At 43.4% G+C, this 26434-nt stretch overlaps 1 protein-coding gene across 1 annotated transcript in view; it reads left to right on the top strand.

Annotated features, from left to right (window-relative positions):
- The window catches only part of LONP2 (lon peptidase 2, peroxisomal), a 205345-nt gene that overhangs the window by 33330 nt on the left and 145581 nt on the right, over positions 1-26434 (top strand). The window contains exon 7 of the mRNA XM_030204378.1: positions 13158-13416. Coding sequence (XP_030060238.1) covers positions 13158-13416 — 259 coding nt within the window. The remainder of the gene's footprint in view (positions 1-13157; positions 13417-26434) is intronic.

The raw sequence follows: 26434 nt of genomic DNA, 5'->3' as shown, positions 1-26434 counted from the left end.
AATCGCTAGTGCGGAAGAGGCCCAAAGATAGGACTGACTTTTATGTAGACCTGTTTATGCAGTTAACCTGGCAGCCAAAATGCTGAATATTGGCAGTTAACCAGCCAAGTGCTGGAACTCCCCCCCCCCCCCCCCCCCCCCCCCCCCCCACACACACACACACACACACACACACACCTGGTAACGGCCACTGAAAATATGTGATTAGTAACCATAAACCATAGGGAAGTCTTGGAATAGTTTGCAACCTTGATAGGCTGAACTGTGTAGTGACTACCAAGATGATATCATGGCCAAATGGAATGAACCACAAGAAGAACTCGGTGTGCTGCATTTGGAAGACTTAGGAATATGCTGTGAGGGACTTGGCCTCCTTGAGTTGAGCCACGTGCCAAGCAATTTGACCAGACATAAAAGCATGTATGAATGGGGTTGAATGGACCATCTATAGGGTAAACTCAGTCCACCTGGTACTTAACACTGACAAGACTGTCAGTGCATCAACATCCCCCCTCCTCTGCTCCCATTCATCTTTTTGGAACCCCTGTCACCCCAGTACCTAGTTTTTGCTACTTAGGAGTTATCCTTGATTCTTCCCTATCCTTCTTGTTGCAAATTTTACACTTATCCAGAGTTAGCTTTCTGTTCTTTCGGCAATTCTTTCACCTCTTTGACTCTAATCGGCTCCATGCTCTTGTTCTCTCTGGTTTTTTTTTCACATGCTGCCTAGACTACTGTAACGTCATTTATGCAGGTTTACCTCATATGGCATTAAAGTTACAAACACTGCCATTCGTTTACTTTGTCACGCCCATCGTTATGATCACACCACTCCTCTGTTAAAGCAGTATTACTAGTTACCAGTCCAACAACGTACCCCTTGCAAAGTAGCAGCACTGACATTCGAGGCTTTTTAAGTAGGTTTACCTGACTCCCTTTCCTGTCTCAAATTTCCTTATTCTTCAGCAAGAGTTCTCTGCGCTCCGTTAATTTTATTTGTGTACCGCCTTTACCCACGTGCCAGATTTGCATATTTAGAATCAACTAGGCAGTTGCACATTTTTCTTTCTTTCACCTCATGTCCGGAACAGTCTTCCCCTTTCCCTCCATAGCAATCTCTCCTTTCCAAACTTTAAATCTGAATTAAGACTTGGATTTTTATACAGGATTTCAGAGTACCAGACAGTTAGAGCTCTCCGGCCATTTTTCTCTCCTTTTGTTCCCCGTCCTACTGTATGAAGTTGTTATTTCCCCTCTCCCCGTTCTCTTTCTCCACCTGTCATCCCTCTATCCCTCTCAGTGTGGTTGAATTTACTTTCCTGTTGAAAATGGGAGTTCCTTTCCTTTTTTTCTTGAAATTCTTTTGTAGTATGTACACTGCTCTGCCCTTCGTAGTCAGAGCGGTATAGTAAGCACTATTAAGCTATAAACTATAATCATGGAGGCATAGTTACCTGCCTGTGGTAGTCGCACCTGTTGCATATGTTCTGTACTACACACTTTTCACACCCTCTTTGAGAACTCTGCATAAGGTATTGAGGATTTTTTAAGGGAAGATTCCAGACTTTGCTTCAGATAGTCTTGTTAATGAGCCACATGGATAATCTAATCGAATCCTTTGAGAATATACAGCAAATGAAGTTCTGCTGAAGTAGGAAACGGTTAAGATTTGAAAATGATAAAAGACCAGAAAAATTTGAACAAAATTAATATTGTTACAGATGATTAATATCGAGATTGTTTTCCCAGAGTTCCGGGTATGACTCCTAATGTTTTTTTTCCTCTGAAATGATTCCTCTTAATATATTAATTCAAAAGGAGTGAAGCCTTTGAAACTGGGATTACTTTAATCAGCGGGAATTGGATTGGAGATTCAAGGGTTTGTATTGTTAAACAATTTCTGGTTTTAAAAGGGGAAAAAAATGAAATCAGGTGTATTACTTTCACTAATATTGGACAATAAGTATGTTTCCAATGAAATTGATAGACTATGCACCGTTATGGTCTTGAAGAAACCAACCAGATGATCAATGTGGAATAATGATTTAGATAAATAATAACGGGATAATCGGGTTAATACCACGTTTTCTTTGTTTGCTGTTGTTTAAATTGATCTCCTTGTCTTGTTTCACGCTCCCTATTTATTTTGTGGTCTAAGAAAGAGAAAGATTGTATAAAATCCATTTATCTTGTTGAGATTGTTTTCTTCTAATATTGTTTTAATGTACAATCATCTCTGTTTTACTGTTTTGCAAGTGATCCTTGTAAAATGAAAAAATTATAAATAAATGATTAAAAGGGAAGATTCCAGTCTATCTTCCCCATGTGAACAATCAAGGAGAGGAAACGGGCCTTCCAAAAGAAACAAAAAGACATGTTTAATAGAGCTGATGAAAGCTCTTTGCTGTTAAAAGTTCGTTTGCATTGGCTTTCTCTATAAAGATACATGTTCACTCTGCATGTTGAACAAAAAACAGGGGCAGAATAAGAACTTCTTTTATTGCAACCCTATTAATCACATTGATGCCTAAATATTGTACTGAATGTGCTTGTAAATCCCTATTATGTTTGAAGTAAACGGAAGTGAACGTTGGACTTGAAAAGGTGAGCTACATTCAGGTACGCTGGATATTTCCCTGTCCCCAGAGAGCTTACAATCTAATTTCTGTACCTGAGGCAATGGAGGGTTAAGTGACTTGCCCAAGATCACAAGGAGCAGCAGTGGGATTTCAAACAGGCTTCCCTGGCTGTCAGCCCAGTGCTCTAACCAATATGCCACTCTTGAACTGTTTATTTTTGTTTTTGTTACATTTGTACCCCGCGCTTTCCCACTCATGGCAGGCTCAATGCGGCTTACATATTGTATACAGGTACTTATTTGTACCTGGGGCAATGGAGGGTTAAGTGACTTGCCCAGAGTCACAAGGAGCTGCCTGCGCCTGAAGTGGGAATTGAACTCAGTTCCTCAGGATCAAAGTCCACCACCCTAACCACTAGGCCACTCCTCCACTTGAGGTTCTACATGGAATGTTGCTATTCCACTAGCAACATTCCATGTAGAAGTCGGCCCTTGCAGATCACCAATTTGGCCGCGCAGGCTTCTGCTTCTGTGAGTCTGACGTGCAGGACGTCAGACTCACAGAAACAGAAGCTTGCGCAGCCTTCTACATGGAATGTTGCTAGTGGAATAGCAACATTCCATGTAGAATCTCAAAATAGTAGCAACATTCCACGTAGAATCTCCAATAGTATCTATTTTATTTTTGTTACATTTGTACCCCGCGCTTTCCCACTCATGGCAGGCTCAATGCGGCTTATATATTGTATACAGGTACTTATTTGTACCTGGGACAATGGAGGGTTAAGTGACTTGCCCAGAGTCACAAGGAGCTGCCTGTGCCTGAAGTGGGAATCGTAGCTATCGTTGCACAGTATGTGAAGGGCGAACCATAGGCAATGCAGGCTCATGCCACCTGGTGTCGAGGGGCGTAAGGGTGACCATGCGCATCCTCCCAACAAAGTCCTGATCGGTAAGCTGGCACGAGGGTTGCCTTCCACGGAGCTTGGCACAAGAAGAAGCCGGAGAAGCCTACAATGTGTAAGATGGCAATTTACCTGAAGGCGCCTCGCCCGAAGGCCGCCGTGATATAACGTACAATGAGGTGAGCATGAACCGCTCCATTTGGCCACCCATGGGATATAAAGGTCTTCATCAACAAAATGATTTACGGTTTCAATCAAGTTCTCTTAGATTACCAATATTAATTAGTGCTCTGATGATTTAACCATTTCAACTTGATAAAAGAACCCTCTCTTTCTGTCTGTCTGTCTCTCTCTGCTTTTTTTTCACCCCACCTCTGATTAAGCTTCAGGACCTTTTACTGCAGGTCAGTGGCATAGCTACGTGGGGCCACGGGGGCCTGGGCCCCCCAAATTTGCTCTGGACCCCTGGTTTGGCTGGTGGGGGTCCCCAACCCTCGCCAGCTGAAGCCTTTGTCCGGTGCTGGTTTCCCACACCGCCGAATTGCCTGTCCTATTCTCTCTTCCCCTCATGGTCCGGCGCACTCCTTTTAGTGAAACTGAGCATGCGTGAATGCACATTAAAAGGAGCATGCCGGATGTGAGGGGAACAGAGCAGGACAGGCAATGTGGCGGCACTGGAGACTAGCTTCCGTATACAGTTCAAACTTCTCTTACTGACCTTTAAATGCATCCATTCTGCAGCCCCCCATTACCTCTCCACTCTTATCTCTCTCTACATTCCTCCCCGTGACCTCCGCTCGCTGGGCAAATCTCTCCTGTTGTCCCCCTTCTCCTCCACTGCTAACTCCAGGCTTTGTTCCTTTTCTCTCGCGGCACCTTATGCCTGGAATAAACTTCCTGAGCCTATACGTCTAGCTCCATCTCTACCTGTTTTCAAATCTATGCTGAAAACCCACCTTTTCACTGCTGCTTTTGGCTCCTAGCCACTACTCATTTGCCTCCCCCCTTGTTCCTTCTCACCCAGTACTTCCCTCGCCCTTAATTGTCTTGTCTGTCTGTATTATTTTAGATTGTAAGCTCTATTGAGCAGGGACTTTCTTCTCTGTGTCAGGTGTTCAGCGCTGCGTGCGTCTAGTAGCGCTATACAAATGCTAATAATAATAATAATGAAGGCTTCAGCTGGCGGGGGTTGGAGACCCCCATCAGCTAAGGTATTTGCGGCGGTGGTGCTTCACCTGGTGGGGGTCGGGGACCTCTGGCAGCCAAGATATGTACACAGCAGCAGTGGGTGGGGAGTGACGGGGAGGGGGGCGGCGGCAGCAGGGCAGCGGACCAAAATGCCCCCCCCCCCCCCCCACTTTGGGCTCTGGCCTCCTCCAACCTCAAGGTCTGGCTACACCCCTGCTGCAGGTATTCCTGGACTCTTTTAGGCCAGTGGTAACCCCATTCTTTCTCTCTGTGGTTCATTTTCTCCCTGCATCAACTTGTATGAAGGAAGTTGATGCTGCCTTTGAGCATTGTTTTTTTTTTCCATTTAACTGGTTTGATGCCATTTTTCAATTTTTTGAGGGGGGGGGGGCTTGACCATCCATCTCTAGAGTGATTACTGTATGGCTGATTCCTTTTGCCATGGACATATTTGCATGGCAGTTCATAGTAAATACGTGTATCGCTGTCTCCATTGCTGCTTACCTTCTCATTATTCAACAACTATTTGAATTTTCATGAGAAAGCATGCCAATTTGTTGTGCGTATCCTGGATGAGTTACCAGAAGAGGTCTAGAAAACCCTGCTCTTGGTCTTCTACATTAAGAATTCTTTGCTCTATCTTCGCAGGCTATGGTGTGAGGTCATCTAATTTGTGTCATTGTGTCAATTTAAAAAAAAAAATGTTGGGTGCTTCTCTTTAGCTGAAATTTTTCCCAAAACTTAGACCCCAGCAAGAGCTTGTGCTTTGGCCTACACATACAGTTCATCTACCCAAATTTTACTGGTCTAACTTTTTCTCTCTATCCACTTGGATTCCTAAATTAGATGCACAGCTCAATGAAAACAGGCCAATTTAGGTACCTAAACTGTATGAAAATTGACCCCTTTAATTTGATTTCTTTTAGCAACACGGCTTCAAACTGATACGGCTTCTTCTCTCTTGTTTTCCTGTTCTGATCCGGGGAAGTTGTACAAGCTGAACAGATCTCCTCATTCTCACCTACTTTTGCAGCTTCTCTAGTCTTCTTATAGAAATCCATAATTTGCACACTCTTCTCCAGTACATTTCTCATTCTTCTGTTGCTTCTCTGTTTGACTACTGTTTCAGCAAAACAGTTGTATGTACTTTAATCATTTTTCACTAGGGAGGAAGCGGAAATAATCGAGCCAACTGATAGGAGCCCAATATCCTTCACTATTGATATTCCAGACCAGCCCTTCAGTTTCCATTTTTAAGGTACCTTTCAGGGGAATGGAGAGCCCAAGGTGTTTTAATATTAAATTTTCAAAAGTGATTGTCAAATAGTGAGAGCATGACTGTCACCTCTGAAATGAATGCTGAATAGCGGGAATGTGATTTAAATATGTCCTTTTGAACCATTCCTCAGGTCCGCGTGCATTGGTGGGAAGGTTTCCTCTCTCCCTCTGACAAGGCAACACTAGCCAGGGTGGGCTGTAGTGTTAAGGCTTGAGGCCTTCCTCCATCAGAAAAAGATAAAAATTAACATCTGTTCTAACAAAGTTCACACAGACTAATCATTTTCTCTGTTCTCCAAAAGGTGCGTTACCTCATGAATTATGTGTAGTACTGCCTTTTCTGATTTCTACAGGCCAGCAAAATGCCCCCCCCCCCCCCCAATGGGTGGCCAGCAGCTGCAGCATAGGGATGTTTCCTTATCAAAACAATAATTGACCTCTGTCCTAGAGACTGGAATGTTTCTCTGATTGTCAGTCTGTGCATCTGTAATGCTGCTGGTAAGTGGAGGCAACATAACACCTCAGGAAGTTAATTTGAGTGATGATAATCATTTGCCCAAACACCTGGGAAGTGTATTTATTATCTCGTTGTCTGTGAATATGGGTTCTGCACTGTTGTTGCAGTTACAGCTTCTCTTCCCACCCTGTCCCCTCCCAAAAACAAGATTGCACACCTCTTCTTTGGCTTCTTCCTTTGTAATTTGGCACCCTCCCACGACTTCCAGTAGCATCTCTATATAGATGACTTCCGGATCTATATTTCTGTCTCCAAGAAGCCAGCTGCAAATCTCTGCTTGTCTGTGCAGCATTGCTGCCTGGGTGTTCCATCATTGTGTAAAACTTAGTGAAACCAAAATGCAACTTCTTATGCCCCATGTCCCCTCTACCTTCTTGGTCACTGTGAATAACATAACTATCTTTTTGGTTCCCTTGGCCTGCTACCTTGTGGTCTTTTTCAACTCCTCGCTTTCCTTCTCTACACATATCTATAACACTGACAAACTGTGTTGATCCTCTCTCGCTAAGGCTAGATGGGAATCTACACGGAGATCGGCTTTCTTCTACCTGTCCCCTTCTCTTTGGAACGGCCTTCCAAAAGAGATCAGACTAGAGAATTCTTACATCCATTTTCGGAAACTCTTGAAAACCTTTTTCTTTATAAATTATGTAGAACAGAATTTAGAATAAGAGATAAGTCAAATAAAAGGGTAGCCTCACTGTTTATTAAATATAACCCATCTTGGTTTGTACTATGTAGTTAATTCTGATTTGCTGTGCTTTTCTGTCATGAATGGAATTCCTTGTCTGTCTATTTGTATATATATATTGTATTTTTTATATATGTAAACCGTTCTGGTTTGCAGATGCAATAAGATACGAGATATAAATAAATAAAATTTTCTTTCTCCGCAACTTTTCCAAACTCTGCCACTTTCTTTCTGAACAAACTATCACATCATTTGTTTCCTGTTCACCTCCTGCTTAGACTACCACAACGTGGTCCTTAGGGGTCTGCCTCTGAAGGATTTATCTTCCCAAGATGTCAACAGGACCATGTAATTCCTCCCTCCTCAATCACTACATTGGCTCTCTGGCTTATCAAAGCTGTTTGTCCATGCCTTGAACTGGATTCACTCTTCAGCACTTCAGTACCTCTCCTCTGCACTTCCCTCATGGTTCTCTTTCTAAATTCCACTAAATGGGCAAGGCCTTTAGAGACCAACTGAAACTGAATTTGCAAACAAAGCCAAAATGGGGCATGCCAGCACCTAATTCAGGCTTTGCCTCCCCCACTGTAGACCACCTCCTAGGTCTACCTTACCAGCTATGATCCCCAGTTACTCATATCTCCTGCCAGCTCTGTCCCAAAATGGCTGCCTTTTTTGCTGTCCTAACCTGGATACTTATCCAGTTAACGGGTTGAATATTGCTCTTAATCGGCTAATTCCTGGCTCTCTAGAGACTCTCTCTCCCCCCCCCCCCCCCCCCCCCCCCCCCCCCGATAGTGTTGAGGTGGTCTGAACAGATTTTCTGTGGCACTGTCAGGTTAAGTACCGCTGAAAATCCAAATATGACGTGGTGGGCAGGACTTATCCAGGTAGTATCCCATTAATTTCTAACTGGATAAATAAGGTCCTCCTTGTCCTGAGAATGCGTTGTTTGAGTTGGGGGGTATATTTTTGGATTTTCAAATGCAAATCTACCCCTAAATTCTATAAATGGTGCTAAAAATTGCATGTGCGCAATTTAATTGGCTAATGAGCCAATTAGTTCTATTAACCAAGCACTAACAATCAGTTATTGGTGCTAATCAGGAGCAATTTGAATTTACGTGCGCATCTTACTAGGCACTATTCTATAAAGATGCATGCATAAATTTTTTAACGTGCAATTGAAAAGAGGGTGTGGCCATGGAAGGTCACTAGTGTTCAGTACAAATGCGTACAGTATTGTATGGAAGATTTGCACCTAATTTAGGCATGAGGCTTTACACCAGGTTTCCTTTGGTATAAACCCTCACGACCAAAATTGGGTATGGATCCCGGTGCTAGACATTTTATAAACAGTGCCCGACTCGGAGAGCCATTTATAGAATAGTGCTCATCTTTGTTGGTGCACAAATTTGGGTGCCATTTTACTGAATTTAGTTCCTAGTGTTTTCCCCCTTCTGCTCATGGATAAAACTGGTGCATGCATGTGGATACATTTGTACCTTGTAAACTGGAAAACATATATTCTTCTGTTGCACATTATGCACCAGGTCTCTGGGTACAGAAGTACTTGTGTTCTTTGTACTGGTGGGGGCAGTTTGAAATTTGGTGCCCTGATGCCTGCTCTGGACATTTTAATCCTTAATCTAAGATCTCAGAAATGAAACTGCAGATCTACTATTGTCAATCTGTAACCTGCCATTAAAATTGTCCACAGTACCTGAAAATTGGAAGGTGGCCAATGTAACACCAATTTTTAAAAAGGGTTCCAGGGGTTGATCTGGGGAATCACAGATCAGTAAGCCTGATGTCTGTGCTGGACAAAATGGTAGAAACTATTATAAAGAACAAAATTACTGAACACATAGACAAACGTGGTTTAATGGGACAGAGTCAACATGGATTCAGCCAAGGAAAGTCTTTCCTCACCAATTTGCAACATATTTTTGAAGGCATGAATAAACATGTTGATAAAGGTGAACCAGCTGATGGAATTGTAACCCCAGAGTCTGAGCCACACTAGCTCAGTTCCACAAGGTCCGGACAACTTCTCCAAACCCTTGCTCTCATGACCCAAAGCACATGAACAAAGGATGTCAAAAAAATGGAAGCGGTGCAAAGAAAAGCTACGAGGATGGTATGGGATTTGCGTTCCAAAACGTATGAAGAGAGACTTGCTGACCTGAACATGTATACCCTGGAGGAAAGGCGGAACAGGGGTGATATGATACAGACGTTCAAATATTTGAAAGGTATTAATCCGCAAACAAATCTTTTCCGGAGATGGGAAGGCGGTAGAACGAGAGGACATGAAATGAGATTGAAGGGGGGCAGACTCAGAAAAGATGTCAGGAAGTATTTTTTCATGGAGAGGGTGGTGGATGCTTGGAATGTCCTCCCGCGGGAGGTGGTGGCGATGAAAACAGTAACGGAATTCAAACATGCATGGGATGTGCATAAAGGAATCCTGTGCAGAAGGAATGGATCCTCAGAAGCTTAGCTACAATTGGGTGGCAGAGCAGGTGGGGGGAAGAGGGGTTGGTGGTTGGGAGGCGAGGATAGGGGAGGGCAAACCTTTATACGGTCTGTGCCAGAGCCGGTGATGGAAGGCGGGACAGGTGGTTGGGAGGCAGGAAAAACTGCTGGGCAGACTTATACGGTCTGTGCCCTGAGAAAGACACGTACAAATCAAGGTAAGGTATACACATGAGTTTATCTTGGGCAGACTGGATGGACCGTGCAGGTCTTTTTCTGCCGTCATCTACTATGTTACTATGATCAAACTCGCAGTCCTTCTTTCCTCCGCTCAGCTCTCCAAGTTACACAGTCAGTGTTTTCACCAGTTGAGCTTGGAAGTGGGCCAGCGTTCTGGGATAGAGATCAGGGGGTTTTGGGAAATTAAGTGGGGCTTCTCAGTGAGGCCTTACCAGTCCAAGGAGCAAACCTCCTCACTTCCGCTCCTCACTTCCGCTTCAAAGAACCACACTGCACTCCAGGGATGTTATTGCATGCAAATTCAACTTTACTGGACTGTTCTGCAACAGATAGCACAACTATTATAACTCCATCTGTACAATAGAAATCTTCCTGTCTATTCAAGACTCTGTGATACAACCTCAACTACTTTCCAGCTTGATTGTCTTTTCAGTTTTCAGTATTTACACATTTACACCACCACCTGCCCTTTACCCATCCCTTAGAGCCAGTAAATAATCCAAGGCTACTCCTGCCATCCCTGATTACAATCCAGCTTCCTCAGGCACAGACCCTCTTAGCTGTTCTCCTTCCAGCTATGTACTTCTTGAGCTGCACCCTGGCCTTGAACAGGCTTCCCCTGCTCTGGTTCCTGCTCGTGGACTGGGTTCCCTTTAGAGAGTTGGCACAAAACTGTTCAAAGTTGTTAAAATGCATGCAGCCTGAAAAACGTGTAGGACAACCTTAGGAAATTGGAAGACTGGGCATCCAAGTGGCAGATAAAATTTAATGGGGAAAATGCAAAGTGATGCAAATTAGGAAGAATAATCCAAATTATAGCTACATGATGCTAGGTTCCATCTTAGGAGTTACCACCCAGGAAAAAGGTCTAGATGTTATTGTAGACAGTATATTGAAATCTTCTGCTCAGTGTGCAACAGCAGTCAAAAAAGCAAAGAGAATGTTAGGAATCATTAGGAAATGAATAGAGACTAAGACTGTCTGCTGGCACACGCACAACTTCTGGATATTTGATGCCGGCGTTGAATGTCCAGGTTAGTCGGTGATCCGGCTGTAACAGCACCAGGAAAGATAAGACTGCCTATGTGTGGCCCTATTCTAGCTTGATTAGCTATGGACTGATAACCAGCACTGAATATGGCCTGTGCCCACATAAATGTTCTTGCCTTCCCAACTCTGCCTATGGACATGCTGGCACAAACTACTTCGTCTATTTATTTATTTATTTATTTATTTATTTATTTATTTATTTGTGGCATTTATACCCCGCTCAATAGCAGGTTCAGTGCGGCTTACAAAGTATGGTACATAGTATCACAGTAATAATACAAAGTATGGTACAAAGTATCATGGAGATAACACAAAGTATGGTACAAAGTATCATGGAGATAATACAAAGTATGGTACAAAGTATCATGGAGATAACACAGTTATAAAGAGTGGGACAAAAGTATGCGATGTGGGGAAAGGATTGGAGTGTGGGTATTGTTTGTGGTGTGGGTTAGGTTCGAGACTTTGTAGGGTCGTTTGGGTAGGCTTGTTTGAATAGGTAAGTCTTCAGCAGCTTTCGGAAGGGTAGGTGTTTGCTGGTTTTTCGGATATGTCGAGGTATGGCGTTCCAGAGTTGGCTGCCTATAACAGAGAAGTTGGATGCGTAGTAGGTTTTGTATTTGAGGCCTTTACAGTTGGGAAGATGAAGATTGAGATATGTTCGAGAAGAGTTGGACCGGTTCCTGGCTGGAAGATCGATTAGGTTGGACATGTAGCTTGGAGATTCGCCATTGAGAATCTTGTGGATCATAGTGTGGGCTTTGAAGTTTATTCGTTCCTTGATAGGGAGCCAATGTATAACTTTTCTCGAAGTGGTGTTGCGCTTTCGAAACGTGATTTGCCAAAAATGAGTCTTGCTGCTGTGTTTTGGGCAGTTTGGAGTTTTTTCATGATTTGGGCTTTGCAACCGATGAAGATGCTGTTGCAGTAGTAGGCATGGGTAAGTACTGTGGATTGTACTAGATTGCGGAAAGTTTTCTGTGGGAGGAATGGTTTCACTCTTTTCAGTACCCACATCATGTTGAACATCTTCTTCATCGTGGCTTTTGCATGAGTGTCTAAAGTTAAGTGTTTGTCTAATGTTACTCCTAGGATTTTTAGATTGTCGGATATTGGGATTGTAACATCTGAGGTGTTCAGGGTAGTTGGGAGCAGAGTAGAGTGTTGTGATGAAAGGATTAGACATTGAGTTTTTTCTTTGTTCATTTTCATCTTGAAAGCGTTGGCCCAGGATGTTAGGATGTTCATGGCAGTGGTTATTTTATCCGAGATTTCTGTGAGGTTGGATTGGAAGAGGATGAATATTGTGACATCATCAGCGTAGATGAAGGGATTTAGTCTATTGCACATTAACCCCACCTCCAAAACAGTTAACATTCAATAAGTAAATAATAGAAAGTGCACAGTCTGAAAATTTTCACAAAGGGATGTTTTGCTGTGGGGTGGGTGTGAGCTTAAACTCCTGTCCCCCCCCCCCCCCCCCCCCCCTCCAGTTTGTAGTAGAAACAAACTACAGCACTGGTGACTGTTTTATTATTTTCCCTTCTTAATTGGACTCCCAAATCAACATTAAGTGCAATTCAAAGCACATTGCTGTTTATCTGCCTTTGGCTTGAGGTTGCACTTGGTATGTAAACATTGAGTCTCTGGAACATTTTCCAAGGGAAGGGATACTAAGGCAACACTGTTTTTGTTTGCCAGCTTAAAAGGACTGCAAACTCTAGTCCTGCAAGAATCACAACAAGGTTCAGACTAATCAAAATATGTAAATTAACTTAACTCATAGCCCAAATTTATGCAGATATAGCTGATGAATAGTCCTAAGAGCCCTCAGGGACTGAAAGTGAATAACCATGCCCTGTACCTGAGGCAGGATTCTTTGGGTATACTAGAAAATAAAAATTCCTACGAGCAGTAGCCATCCCTTGAGAGTTTGTGCATCACTTTGAAGGGAAGACATTGAGTTTCTAGCATACACAATTATGCCAGACTTCAAAGCAATGTACTTTTATTGAACCCAAGTGTGTATGGTCTTTACCCTCTGTATATCATGTGGATATGCAGTTTCATTAATTGTGTTTGTAGAGCATATGCAGTATTTTGAAACGGACTTATTTCAGATACCCGTGTTTATTTACTTTCAGATATTTGTAGCTGAAAGCACAGTTACAGCTTCTATATTTAGTGAATTTAATGCTTTTCTTGGTTCTTTATTTTTTTCTTTTTCTCCAGACCGTCTGGATATTCGTGCGGCCAGAATTCTTCTAGACAATGATCATTACGCCATGGAGAAACTGAAAAAAAGAGTTTTGGAGTATCTGGCTGTAAGACAACTGAAGAGCAACCTGAAGGGACCCATTCTTTGCTTCGTTGGCCCTCCTGGAGTGGGTAAAACAAGCGTGGGGAGGTCGGTGGCAAAGACCCTAGGCAGAGAATTCTACAGGATTGCACTGGGAGGAGTGTGTGATCAGTCTGACATTCGAGGCCACAGGTAGAGGATAAACTCAGGTGCCTTTAGTGTCTCATGTTCATTTCTCCCCTCAACCCACCCCTCCAAGTCTCAGAGTTTCTTGTTGCTTTTCTCACTTTCTAAAGGCTCTTTGCTCTTGCAGTATGGTCATGTGAAATTGTGAATATCTAGTTTGATGATCTTGTATATACCTTTAGTATGGGAGACCTTGGAGCAGTGGAATGCTTCAGTTATATTCTGATGTTACTGTTCTTTTTTTTTTTTCTGGTTCAGTGGTTTTATTTAGTACCAGACAGAGTTTGAAAAAGCTCCGCTGGAAATTCAGATATGAGTAGGCAGCCCCTCCAGGCAGAAGCGTAGCCAGGTTGAGGGCGCAGGCGGGAGAGGAGACTGGTCTGCCGACAGCACATATTTTAAACACAACAGGTTGCGTGAAAAATAGTAGCCGGTGCCATTGGAAGTCCATTTGGGGGAGCGGCTGCTCCCCTGGCAACCCACCTATCTACGCCTCTGCCTCCAGGGTAGGTAAGGAAATGCCTCTTTTTTTTTTTTTTTTTCTGTGCTTTCAAAAGTCACTGCAGACTGACACAGGGCGAAGGGAGATGACACATGATTGCCTAATTACTATTGCATAGCTTGAGTAAGTGGAAAGAAAGGTGACTTGTTCAAAGTTCTAAATGAAAACTAGGTTAATTGCTTGCTGCGTTCATTGTTATGCTGAGCTAAGCATGCACTGGACTAACGTTGGAGAGAAAAAAGTATGAATACACCAAATATTCTTCCTTTTTTATTTTTATGATTGGACAATTATCTATGGTTAAGATTATGTGGATTTTGCAAGAAAGGAAATAGAACAGCTACATACAATACAATTGTTTTATCAGAGGGCCTTTAGCTGCACTTTTACTTCTTTTTTCCCTGTCCTTTTTTTTTCTCCTGGGACCATAATTAGTATACTAAGTTGCTTATTTTAGAAATCCTATTCATGTTTTGGACTTCTGAAAACCTTCATCTAGACATCCTTATTCAGGGCAGGCTCAAAGAATTGTGGCACCCAAAACCAACTTGCTTCAGCACCCCCTGCCCCTGCATTGCTTATGCCCTCTCTCCTCCCTGTCCCCCTGCCATGAGTCCGGCATCTCTTCCTTTCTCTTCCTACCTCCCTCTCCCCCCTCCCCGAGTCCTGTAAACTATGTGTGAGTCGCCAGCAGCAGCACTTCGCCCAAATCCTGGGTCTTCTCTCTGCACTGTCCCACCTCCTCATATGCAATTTCCTGTGGGTGAGATGCAGCAGAGGAAATACCCCAGGACCTAGGTGAAGATAGCCTGTGTTCAGGCTGCTGGTGCCAGAAACATGCATACAGTTTACAGGACCAGGAGAGAGACTATTCTGGACCCACGTGGAGGGGGGAGATGCTGGACTGAAGGAAGGGGGGAGAGATACCAGACCCATTGAGTGGAAGGGAAAGAGAGGACTTAACCATTAGACTGAGTGAAGTTAGAGGCTGGGGATTTTGGTGCCCTTTATCACCGGTACCTTGGTCCAGTGGTTAAGCCAGCCCTGTCCATATTGCATGGACGTTCCAATCCCAATTTTATAAAGCCAGGATATGGACGTCTAAAACTTGCATACTTATAGCAAGGGGGCATAGTCTGGTTGTGTTTTGGGTAGGACTAGGGGCCAAAAGATGGATGTCCAACTCTGATTCCTGAAGGGGAGGGGACGTCCATGTCCAAAAAAGATGGATGTCCTTATTTAGACCTGGTGCTTGGCACATCCAGGTTACAGAAAGGTAAACTGATTGAATAGTTCTCCACTGATTGGAGTAAGGGAAGTCACAGTAGGTGTTTTCCTGACCCTGGAGGGCTCACAATTAAAAAAAATAAAAAATACAAAAATTGGGAAAGCCGCAGTGAGACTTGAACCATTAACCTCTGGTTCTATGCTCTGGCTCTCAGCAGGCTTCTCCAACCATTAGACCAGGGGTTCCCAAACTTTTTCAGTTTGTGGCACCTCCTTCCAGTCGCATGGGTATCCACGGCTCCACCAGCCCCAGCCACATGGGTTTCCACACCCTCCTCGCCACATAGGTCTCCCTTTCCCTGCAGCCCCCTCCTCTCACACCAGCACACATTCCCAAAATCCAGCATCGCTCCTACCTTCCTTTCTGTAGGTCCAGGATAGCTGCTGCTTCCTTCTCCTTCCCCCACCACCACTGCATTTTGGGCTGCACGATTCACACAGGCACTCCAGTGCCTTCCCAGTCTGCCGCGTCCAACCCTCTCTGATACAACTTCTTGTTGTGAGGGCCGAATGCGGCAGAGGGAAGTTCCCGTGGTGCCTGTGTGAATAGCGGACACCCAAAAATGTATGCGGGGGGAGAAAATAGGGAGCAATGCACCGCAACACCCCTGAGAGTTCGCTGCGGCACACAGTTTGGGAACCGCTGCATTAGACTGTTCCTTCACATGGACGTCTGTGTGGCCATTTTATAAAATGGACGATCCTCTACTGTCACACAGATGTCCATGTCCTTTGTTTTGCCCTACTCATAGTTTTTAAAATGGGTGTTTATGCTGGATGTACCCAGAACTTGGAATACTCATTTCTCAGGTATTTTAGAACAGGTTGTATATCAGCAGATCCTGTTCTAAAATACATGAGATATGGACATCCATATTCTCAGTTGGGCATCCTTTCTAAAATTTCCTTTTAAATAATGAAGCCAGAGAGGCATCGGTGGAACTTCTACGTTGGCAGATGCACATTGATAAGTTACTTCCATCTTTTATAGAAACAAACCAAAACACAAAATTCAATTAATTTGAAATTACTCACTTGTACAAGGACATAATCAGGTGAGAATGAGGTGGCTTCTGTCCCTAGGATAAATTTATATGGACCAACTCCTGAGGAAATTTTAAATCCCATGGGTTAGCAGGCAATATCCTGTTATAGACTGGGAACTGGCTAAAAGGTAAATAGTTGAGTATGCCAGGGATCTCTACTGAGAAAAGGGATTTTTTAACATAGCTGTAAATCGATTTAGAAATGAGAAGAGCAAGAGAGGTGTTGAGATTTGGAAACGACACAAAATTATTCCGAATTGTTAAATCGCATGTGGATTGTGCGTAACCCTAGTAGCGCTCTAGAAATGTTAAGTAGTAGTAGTAGTAGTAGTAGTGAGAAGTTGCAGTAGGATCTTGAGAGATTGGCTGCTGAAATTTAATTGGACAAGTACAGAGTATTGAATATAGAGGGAAGAATAGCTCAAATTACAGGTATATGATGCTGTGCTCCACACTAGGAGATAGCACCCCGGAAAAGATCTAAAACGTTATTGTCGTCGTGAACAATGCATTGAAATTGCTCAGTGTGCAGAGGGGGTCAAAAAAGCAAACAGAATGTTAGGTATTATTAGAATAGAGAATAAAAGGAAAACATATCATAATACCTCTGTATCGCTTTATGCTGTGACTGAGCCTTGAGTATTTTGTGCAATACTGGTTGCCACATCTCAAAAAGAGAAGTGGAGGGGCATTTTCGATAAAACATCTAAGTCTGATTTTGAATGCTTTGCTAGAAACGTCCAAACATTGAGTGGTGAAATAGCCATTTTGGAACCCAAAAATCATCTGTTTCCTAGATGTTTTGTGCTCAGTGCATTTTTTCTTTTGGGACCATTTTAGAAAATTAAAACATCCAAGAGAAAAACGCCCAAAAACCAGACTCCTAGGCTGCCCCAGCAGAGTAGTGGGGCAGCCTAGGAGTCACTGCAGTGGACTTAACATAAAAGGTCCCAAGCACATATCTCACCATAACCTTCTTATAGTGATGCCCCCAGGTGCAGAAAAATACCTACTGTACCTCACTGTACACCATTACAATAGCTGTCAAGCTTGCAGCTGTCACCTATATGTAAGTACAGTAGGTATTTAGTGTTTTTTTTTTTTGAAGGGCTTACACATTCCAGCACAAGTGTACCAGTTAGAGTGGGATATGGACCTGGATCCCTTATAGTCCACTGAACTAACCACTAGGTTACTCTTGGGACCTGCTTGTTGCTCTAATTAGAATTGCCATCATATGTGAAGCTGTCATAGAGCCTGGTATGTACTGTCACATCTTAGGGGGCTGCAAGGGGGTCAGTGACCACTGGGGAGGTAAGGGAGGTATGCCTTAATCCCTTCAGTGGTCATTTGGTCATTTAGGGCACATTTTGATCACTTAGTCATGATTGAAACAGGTCTAGCCAAAAAGTCTTAATTTTGGCCCTAGATACTTTTATTTTGTTCCATTATTACAGAAAAATGTCGATCTTTTAGGGCCACCCATGTGCCACCCAAAACACGCTCCCATCACACCCCATGTAAAATCAAGGTGTTGAAAATTGCTACTTGGATGTTTCTGAGAGAAAAATATCCTTCTGCCACCTTATGGCGTTGTTTTGTTTTGAAAATGAGCCTCATAACAGAATTGGGAAAGGTACAGAAAAGGGCAACCAAAATGATAAAAGGGATGTCATGACTCCCTATTTAAAAACAGGAGGAGTGGCCTAGTGGTTAGGGTGGTGGACTTTGGTCCTGAGGAACTGAGTTCGATTCCCACTTCAGGCACAGGCAGCTCCTTTTGACTCTGGGCAAGTCACTTGACCCTCCATTGCCCCATGTAAGCCGCATTGAGCCTGCCATGAGTGGGAAAGTGCGGGGTACAAATGTAACAAAAAAAAAAACCCGCTAGAGGGTAGGGCTCTTCATCTTGGAGAACAGACAGCTGAGCTGAGTCTATAAAATCCCGAGTAAACACAAATTGATTAATCTTCCACAAAGTACAAAAACTAGGGAACACACCATGCAGTTACTAAGTAGTACATTTAAAACAAATAAAAGGCAATATTTCACATAATAGATAATTAGTTTCTGGATTTTGAGCAAAACGTCCAAGGTTGGACTTATACATCATATCGAAAATACCCCTCCACATCAATTAAGTATCATGCAATTGATGGCCAGGGATCAATGAATGAGCAGATGTGGAAGGAACCTGTATAACTGTTTAACATGTGGGTGGGTTTCTGTTTTGTTTATGATTGATGGTTTTTTAACTTTTAACATTGTAATCCACTTTGATATATTTGTTACGTAAGGCAGTATATCATGAATTTTATTATAGTAATAGTGGAAAATAGGTGGACTGAGGAGGGGGATCACCTTGTGTGAACACATTAGCGATGATGATTAATACCGAAAGCACAAGAGGAGTAGCCAAGCTTGTAAATTTAAGACGACTAGATCCACCAATACTGAGCAAGGGTTCTTTCAGGAAAAGTACATATCTCATGTCCTAGGAAGAACTGGAGGGATCTGTACTGTGCCATCAGAGAGAGAGAGAGAGAGGGAGGGAGGGAAAGTGGCTGCCAAACAAGTGAAAGGCCATAGGAATTCAAAGTGTGACAGGAGGACACGGGTGGAAGCAACCCAGCCAGTACTGTGATACAGAATATGTTTGTTCTTTTTTATTTCTCAAAACTTTATGGCTATATCTTTGACCAGGGGCAGCAGAACACCTTGTTGAGGAGGGTTCCAAAAAAATCCAACCTCTGCCACCCCACCCCCCCCCCCCCCCCCCCCCCCCCGCATAGAACAAAACATTAGTGGAGTTGTGACCCATCCTCTTCTCTGCCTGATTGTTTGATTGTAGATGAAAAGAGTGTGTATTAGAGGGCCCCAAAGAAGTCAGGATCTGGAATTAATAAACTTTTTCTAGCTGTAGAATTAAGAGTTTTGCTCAGTAACTCTATTTTTTAATGTAATTACTCATGTAGCTAAATAACATGGCTTTGATCCTCTTGAGAATTTGTTCTTTTATGAATTCTAAAATAACATATGGCAGCTGTTTCCAAATATGATCCTTGAGGCACCCCAGCCAGTCAGGTTTTTGAGATATCCATAATTAATATTCATGAGAGAGATTTGCATGCAGTGGAGGCAGTGCATGCACATTTCTCTCATAAATATTCATAGTAGATGCCCCGAAAACCTGACTGGCTGTGGTGCCTCCAGGACCAGGTTTGGGAACCACTAACATATGGTACAAAACAAAATATTTTAATAGTGCACTAAGATTACTTTAAAGTAAAATTCTGGTGCGTTTGATATGATCTTTGAAGGTTTATATTTAGTCAGAATGTACCATTATTGCTGAGTGAATGGACTCACAGATATTGATACAGAGGAGAAGCCCAGGGCAGAGATGTTATCTGTCTTAGGCTATGAATCTCCTCCTAAGGAAGGGGTCACTGTGCCATTGCACCCTATCTTTAAAGATGTACTAATGAGGAATTGGGAATCTCCCCTCTCAGTGTAGGTAGCACCCAAGAAGGTGGATACGCAATATTGTATCCAGAAGGCTTCCAGATTCGAGAGGGCCCTGTTGCCTCACCACTCTTTGGTAGTCGAATCTGTTCTCAAACGAGCTAAGAGCACTCGGTCTCATGCCTTGGCACCCCTGGAGCAAGAGGCCAGAACCTTAGACTCATTTGGGAGGAAAACCTTTCAGGCCTCTATGCTCGTTGCCCGCATCCAGTCCTACCAGCTTTACATGAGCCTTTACTTGGAGTCTCTAGTTAATAGTACACTTAATCTGACAGATTCTCTCCCTGTGGAGCAGGAGCCCAGCTTCACCAGTTGGCCAATAAGCAGAAGGAGTGTCTGCATTATTTGGCCAGGGACGCTTATGACACTTTTGATATTGCGTCCAGACTGTCTGGAATAAATGTAGGGATGTGCAGACTCTCATGGCTATGTGTCTCTGACCTGGAAGAGGCTGTTCAGGAGGGATTGGTAGAAGTGTCCTGTCGAGGGGACAACTTATTTGGAGAGAAAGTGGAAGAGGTCACTGATCTCATTAAAAAGCACACTGATACCATTGACACCCTCTCTCAGCAACTTCCCTCTGCATCTTCTTCAACAAGATGATTTTCGACTGGGCAGAGGTGCAGGTCCTACTACTCTCAAAGGCAGACGTAGCAGCGTTATGATCGGTCTACTCAGGCAACTCAGGGCCCCATCCCCAAAAATCCCAGCCACTCTCCAGTCAAAGCAGGGCGTGGGCTTTTGACTGGCTCCAGCTGAGCATAGCCACATAAGTATCCATTCCGGATGACCTGCTGGTCAGAGGGAGGCTCACCTTTTTTTTACCACCTCAGATATCCCCTTATAAACTCCAACCAGTTGGTACTTCAAATAGTCCGTTGCAGGTATGCTCTAAATTGGCGTCAGATACCTCCAAATTGCTCACCAAGAGTGTCTTACATCAGCTCTCAGCACAAGCAAGTACTTGTATAGGAACTCTCTGCTCTGCATGCCCAAACGGTCAAACCCATACCACCAGGGGAGAAGGGGCAGGGATTCTATTCCAGGTACTTTCTTATGATCAAGACAATGGGAGGGATTCCAACCCATCCAAGACCTAAGGGCCCTTGAACAAATTTCGGGATGATTTCTCTGGGCACCCTACTTCCTCTCATTCACGAAAATAATTGGCTATGCTCTCTGGACTTAAAAGGATGCCTATACCCACATTTCGATACTCATCACAAGAGGTATCTCAGATTTTGAGTGGGGAAATGCCACTTCCAGTATCACGTTCTGCCATTTGGCCTAGCATCTGCCTCCAGAGTATTCACCAAGTGCCAAGCGGTAGTCACAGCATATCTACACAGATTGGGAGTGTATGTGTTTCCTTACCTGGACGATTGGTTAGCCAAGAAAACATCTCAGGAGGGGGCAATCGAGTTAATGTGGTTGACTTTTCAGGTGCTAGAGTTAGTGGGGTTTGTCATAAATTATCCCAAGTTCCATCTCCATCTAGTGCGACAATTGGAATACATAGGAGCCTTGCTAAACACAGCACAGGCTTGGGGCTTCCTTCCTCTAGCAAGAGCAGATACCTTGGTAGCGCTTGCCTCGCAGGTCTGCAGCAGCCAGCAGGTTTGTTGAGACTGATGGGCCATATGGCTTCTGCAGTGCATGTGCATGTGACTCCCTTGGCACAGCTCCATTTGAGAGCGGCCCAGTGGACCTTAGCCTCCCAGTGGTCTGAAACCACGGGGAACCCAACGGATGTCATTCACGTCCTGTCAGAGTTGGCCCACACCCTTTTCTGGTGGACTGTCTGGTCCAGTTTGACTCTGGGACTTCCATTCCAAATTCCACCGCATCAAAAGTTCTTGACAATGGATGCATACAGCCTGGTTTGGGGAGCTCATATGGATAGGCTTCACACTCAGGGTCAGTGGTTCGCTCAGGAGGCTCATCTTCAAATCAATCTCCTCAAGCTACGGGCCATTTGAAATGCTCTAAAGGCTTTCAGAGATTGACTCCAAAACCACATTATACAAATTCAGACAGGTAACCAGGTTGCGATGTTTTATGTGAACAAGCAGGGGGGGCAGGGGTACTGTATCCTACCTTGTGTTGGGAAGTGGTAGGTATGTGGCAATGGACTCGCCTTAATGGGATGAACCTCTGTGCCGTATACCTTCCTGGCAAGAACAACTGCCTGGCAGACAGACTCAGCAGGATATTGCAACCGCATGAGGGGTCTCTCAACAAGGGCGTAGACTGAAAATCTTCTAAGAGTGGGGAACCCCCTTGGTGGATCTTTTCACCACTCATCTCGATAACAAATTCCCTCAGTTCTGCTCCATGCTCGGATCACATAACAGACTAGCGTCAGATGCCTTTCTCCTACATTGGGAAAGAGAACTTCTGTATGCGTATCCTCCTATACCTCTGATAGAGAAGATCTTGCTGAAACTCAGGAAAGACCGAGACACCATGATACTGATCGCTCCTCATTAACCACGACAGATACGATTCCATCTTCTTCTGGAGTTGTCTTCAGAAGGTCCATGGAGATTGGATTGTTTTTCAACCCTCATCATGCAGATCGAGGGGGTTCCTTCTGCATCCCAATCTCTGGCCCTCACGGCTTGGATGTTGAGAGCCTAGAAGTCAAATCCCTCGGATTATCTGAGGGTGTCTCCCGTATCTTGCAGACTTCCAGGAAAGACTCCACTAAGAGGTGTTACTCTTTTATATAGAGAAGGTTTGCTATCTGGTGTAAGGGCTAGGCCCTAGATCCCTTCTCTTGCCCTATACAAAACCTGCTTGAGTACCTTCTGCACCTCTCTGAGTCTGGTTTGAAAACCAACTCTGTAAGGGTTCATCTTAGTGCAATTATTGCTTTTCAGCATGTAGGAGGTGAGTCCATCTCAGTACAACCTTTAGTTTGCTTCATAAGAGGTTTGTTGTTGACATAGCCCCCCTACCAAACCTTCAGTTGTGTCATGGGATCTCAACATAGTCCTCACCCAGCTGATGAAAGCTCCTTTTAAGCCTCTGGATACATGCAATCTGAAGTTTTTGACGTGGAAAGTTTTATTTCTGGTGGCAGTCACTTCAGTTTGCAGAATCGGTGAGCTCCAAGCCCTGGTGGCTCATCCACCCTGTATTAAATTTCATCACAACAGAGTAGTCCTCCACACACAGCCAAGTTCCTTCCTAAGATCTTGTTGGAGTTCCATCGTAACCAGTCAGTTGTTCTTCCAGCTTTTTTCCCCAGACTTTGTGCCTGTCTTGGCAAAAGTGTGCTACATACTTGTAGACTGCAAGCAAGCCTTAGCCTTCCATCTGGAAAGGACTAAAACCCATAGACAATCCAGACAGCTTTTTTCATTTCTTTTGACCCCAACAGGTTAGGAATGGCCATTGGCAAACGCGCACTTTCAAATTGGATAGCAGACTGCATCTCCATTGCTTATGCCCAGGCTGAGCCGACTCTTGAGAGACATGTCACGGTTCACAATGTCAGAGCCATGGCCGCGTTGGTAGCCCACTTGAGGTCAGCCTCCATAGAGATTTGCAAGGCTGCAACGCAGTCTTCAGTCCACACTACTGTTTGGATCAGGACACCCAACATGACAGTCGGTTTGGCCAGTCAGTTCTGCAGAATTTGTTTGGTGTCTGGAATCCAACTTCACCTTCGTAGGCTCTGTTTTACTCTCTTCCAGGCACCTACACAGCTAATATGTATATAGTTTCAAGTTGATTGGAGTTTTAGTCTTGACATTTTGAGATTCCGTTATCCTTGCTTTCTTGTTTTCGGTGACCCTGGTAGCTAGGGATTCCTACATGTGAGAATAATGACGACTGCTTGTCCTCTGAGAAAGCAAAGATACTTACCTGTAGCTGGTGTTCTCCGAGGACAGCAGGCTGCTTATTCTCACATACCTTCCCACCTCCCCTAGGAGGAGGTTTTTGTTGTATTCTTTATGCTTTTCACCTGAGGGACCTTCGCTCAAGCATTGGGCAGGAAGGCACCAGCGCATGCACGGTGGGACGCTGCTAGAACATTCTTTAGTGCTAGTGATTCAGTGTCTGCACTGGGGCTCTGTCGGATGGCATCACCTAGAGAACACCAGCTACAGTATCTTTGCTTTATAGCAGCATGACATAATGCTGTTGACATTTCCATAATATGTAAACAATACATAAACACAACTCAAATTTTAACATATTTCCATTCATGAGGCCAGCGACTCTCAGGCATCATTGATGACTCATATGCTAGCGAAGATAGCATCAATGTTTGTGAGAGAAAAAAAATCAAAAGTTCAGAGAGAAAGCTCTAATTTCAAATACAATAATGCTCCCAAATCTTACCCTCATTTTGTAATGTCTAAAATTAGAGCAGTTAGATGTTCCAAGAAAGAATGCATTTGTAATTCCATAAAGTTTGGTCTGGATGAGTGTTGTGTAGTCATTTAAGCAAAATATGTTTCTTAAACATCAAGCAAGATTTATGCCAATTAAAAAAAATGGAGAAATGGTGTAGAGCATGTATGTATAACCCTGGTCTCTCTTGCTCAGTTCACAGACACCAGCTATGTTTCTTAGGTCACGTACCCGGGACCAGCATGTACAAAACAGATGTCAGATGTTGAGCTGGGAGCAAGCTAGGGCCAGGCAAAATTGTGGTAGGCCATGGGGGTTTCAAGCCACTGTTCGGAGATTATCATATAGCAGTCCCAAAGTCAAAGAATTCCATTCTCACTCCATTGATGGGTTGTAATTGATTATTACTGGAAACAGCAACCAGCAACTTGTAGTGAACTATTCACAATTGTCCTTCCATTCCATTCCCTCTTTCACCTATCCCATCTGGCAGAACCGTAAGGAGTTGTGACTTGTCTGGTTGCTCCCCAGGCAAGCATTGTGCTGGGTTTTTCCCCAACTACCAGATCACCTTAGGACCGGACCTACCTGTTCGTCCTCTCTCTGGCTTCTGGGCGAATGACTTCTCTTTCACCTCTGAACCTGAACAGGTCTTTTCCCTGTTCTACTCCTGAGGGGAGGGGGGCTCTCCCTATCCCTTTCCTGGAGCTCTCTTCTTAGTCACTGCTTTGGTAGCAGGGACTCCCTGTTGTTCTTCCAACTCCAGATTATAATACCAGACCAGATACCTCCTTTCTTTCCACAGGTCCTGATGGGGGATACGGGCAACCAAAGACCATGTGCTGCACAGTGCAACAGTTTTGTTATTATATTCCAACTCCACCCCCCATTGACATTTCCTTTCAATCATACACTCATAGCCATTCCCAAACAATACACCCTACAACATCACCATAAACTCCCCTTAGCTCCAGCCCCTGCCCCTCCCCCTCCTGTTTGGAGGAGTCGATTCTCTCTCTAGTAAGCCCTTAGGGAGTTTATCCTGTTTTTACCCTCAATACCAATAATCCAGGGGTTTACATATAGGTGTTAGTATGTGTGTGCACACACACACACAACTGTCTATGTTTATATCTCCATTGCCAGTGTGTATATAGAAACAGAAAATGAAGGCAGATAAAGACCATATGGCTTATCCAGTCTGCCCATTCATGCTATCTACTCTTTCTTTCACTCCCTTAGAGATCTTATGTACTTGTCTCAAGCTTTGAGATCTTATGTACTTGTCTCAAGCTTTTTTGAAGTCAGATATAGTTTTCATGTTTACCACGTCCACCAGGAGGCCGTTCCACAAATTCACCACCCTTTCCATGAAGAAGTATTTCCTCAGGTTACTTTTGAGTCTATCCCCTTTCATCTTCATCCCTATGCACCCTCATTCTAGAGCTTCCCTTCAATTGAGATTAATCTTCTGTATATTGATGTCACATAGGTATTTATATATATATGTATGTATATGCGTGGACAGATATGTCTGTGCTTGTTTAGATGAACTCCTTCAAAAAGGCGGTAAATAAATCCTAATAATAAATAATAGTACTGAGTGCTGAAACACCACAGAATATAATTATAAGCTGTGTCTCAAAACCGCCAATAATATATACGTTGCATGTTTTCACACTGAAGTTGGTTTTAAAAGAAACAAACATGGCTTCACAGTGTTCTAATATTCCTGGCAGCAATTTTAACCACTCCCTCAGCGATGACATCATTAAAAAATCTTTATTCAAAAACAGTAATGCTTATGTGAAAACATCGGTTCACAGATATTAACTATATTAAAAATGAGTTTATGCAATGCTTGCAAATCTAAAATTGCACTTCCTTGCTCTCTAAAGTCACAATTGAAAAAATGAAGACATTAAATTATAAGCAACTATACATGCAAATGTTGAAAAGAAATCAGTAAAAATGTTAATATAAAACATAAAAATAATATATGGTTTTAAAGTTTGAACCTGTTGAAACACTCAGTTTATTATAAGAGTTTTTCTGTGCTTTTGAGCACCAATAATTATATTGGTGCATGAAGAGGTGAAAGCAAGCACTGACACTTGAAGTTACCTATGATTACAAATATGATCTAGTCTTTTTTTCATGGCTTAGATGGAAATTGATGAAGGTTTCTCCGTTCACTATAATTATATTCTGTGGTGTGTCAGTACTCAGGACTGTTATGCAACTTTTATTGTTTATTCTTATCCTGTTTGGGGGGATTTTTTTGGGTGATTTTGTATGT

This window comes from Microcaecilia unicolor, chromosome 5 (assembly GCF_901765095.1).
Source record: "Microcaecilia unicolor chromosome 5, aMicUni1.1, whole genome shotgun sequence".
Lineage (NCBI taxonomy): Eukaryota > Metazoa > Chordata > Amphibia > Gymnophiona > Siphonopidae > Microcaecilia > Microcaecilia unicolor.
The sequence above is the reverse complement of the archived record's forward strand: the minus strand, read 5'-3'. Positions and strand labels throughout refer to the sequence as shown.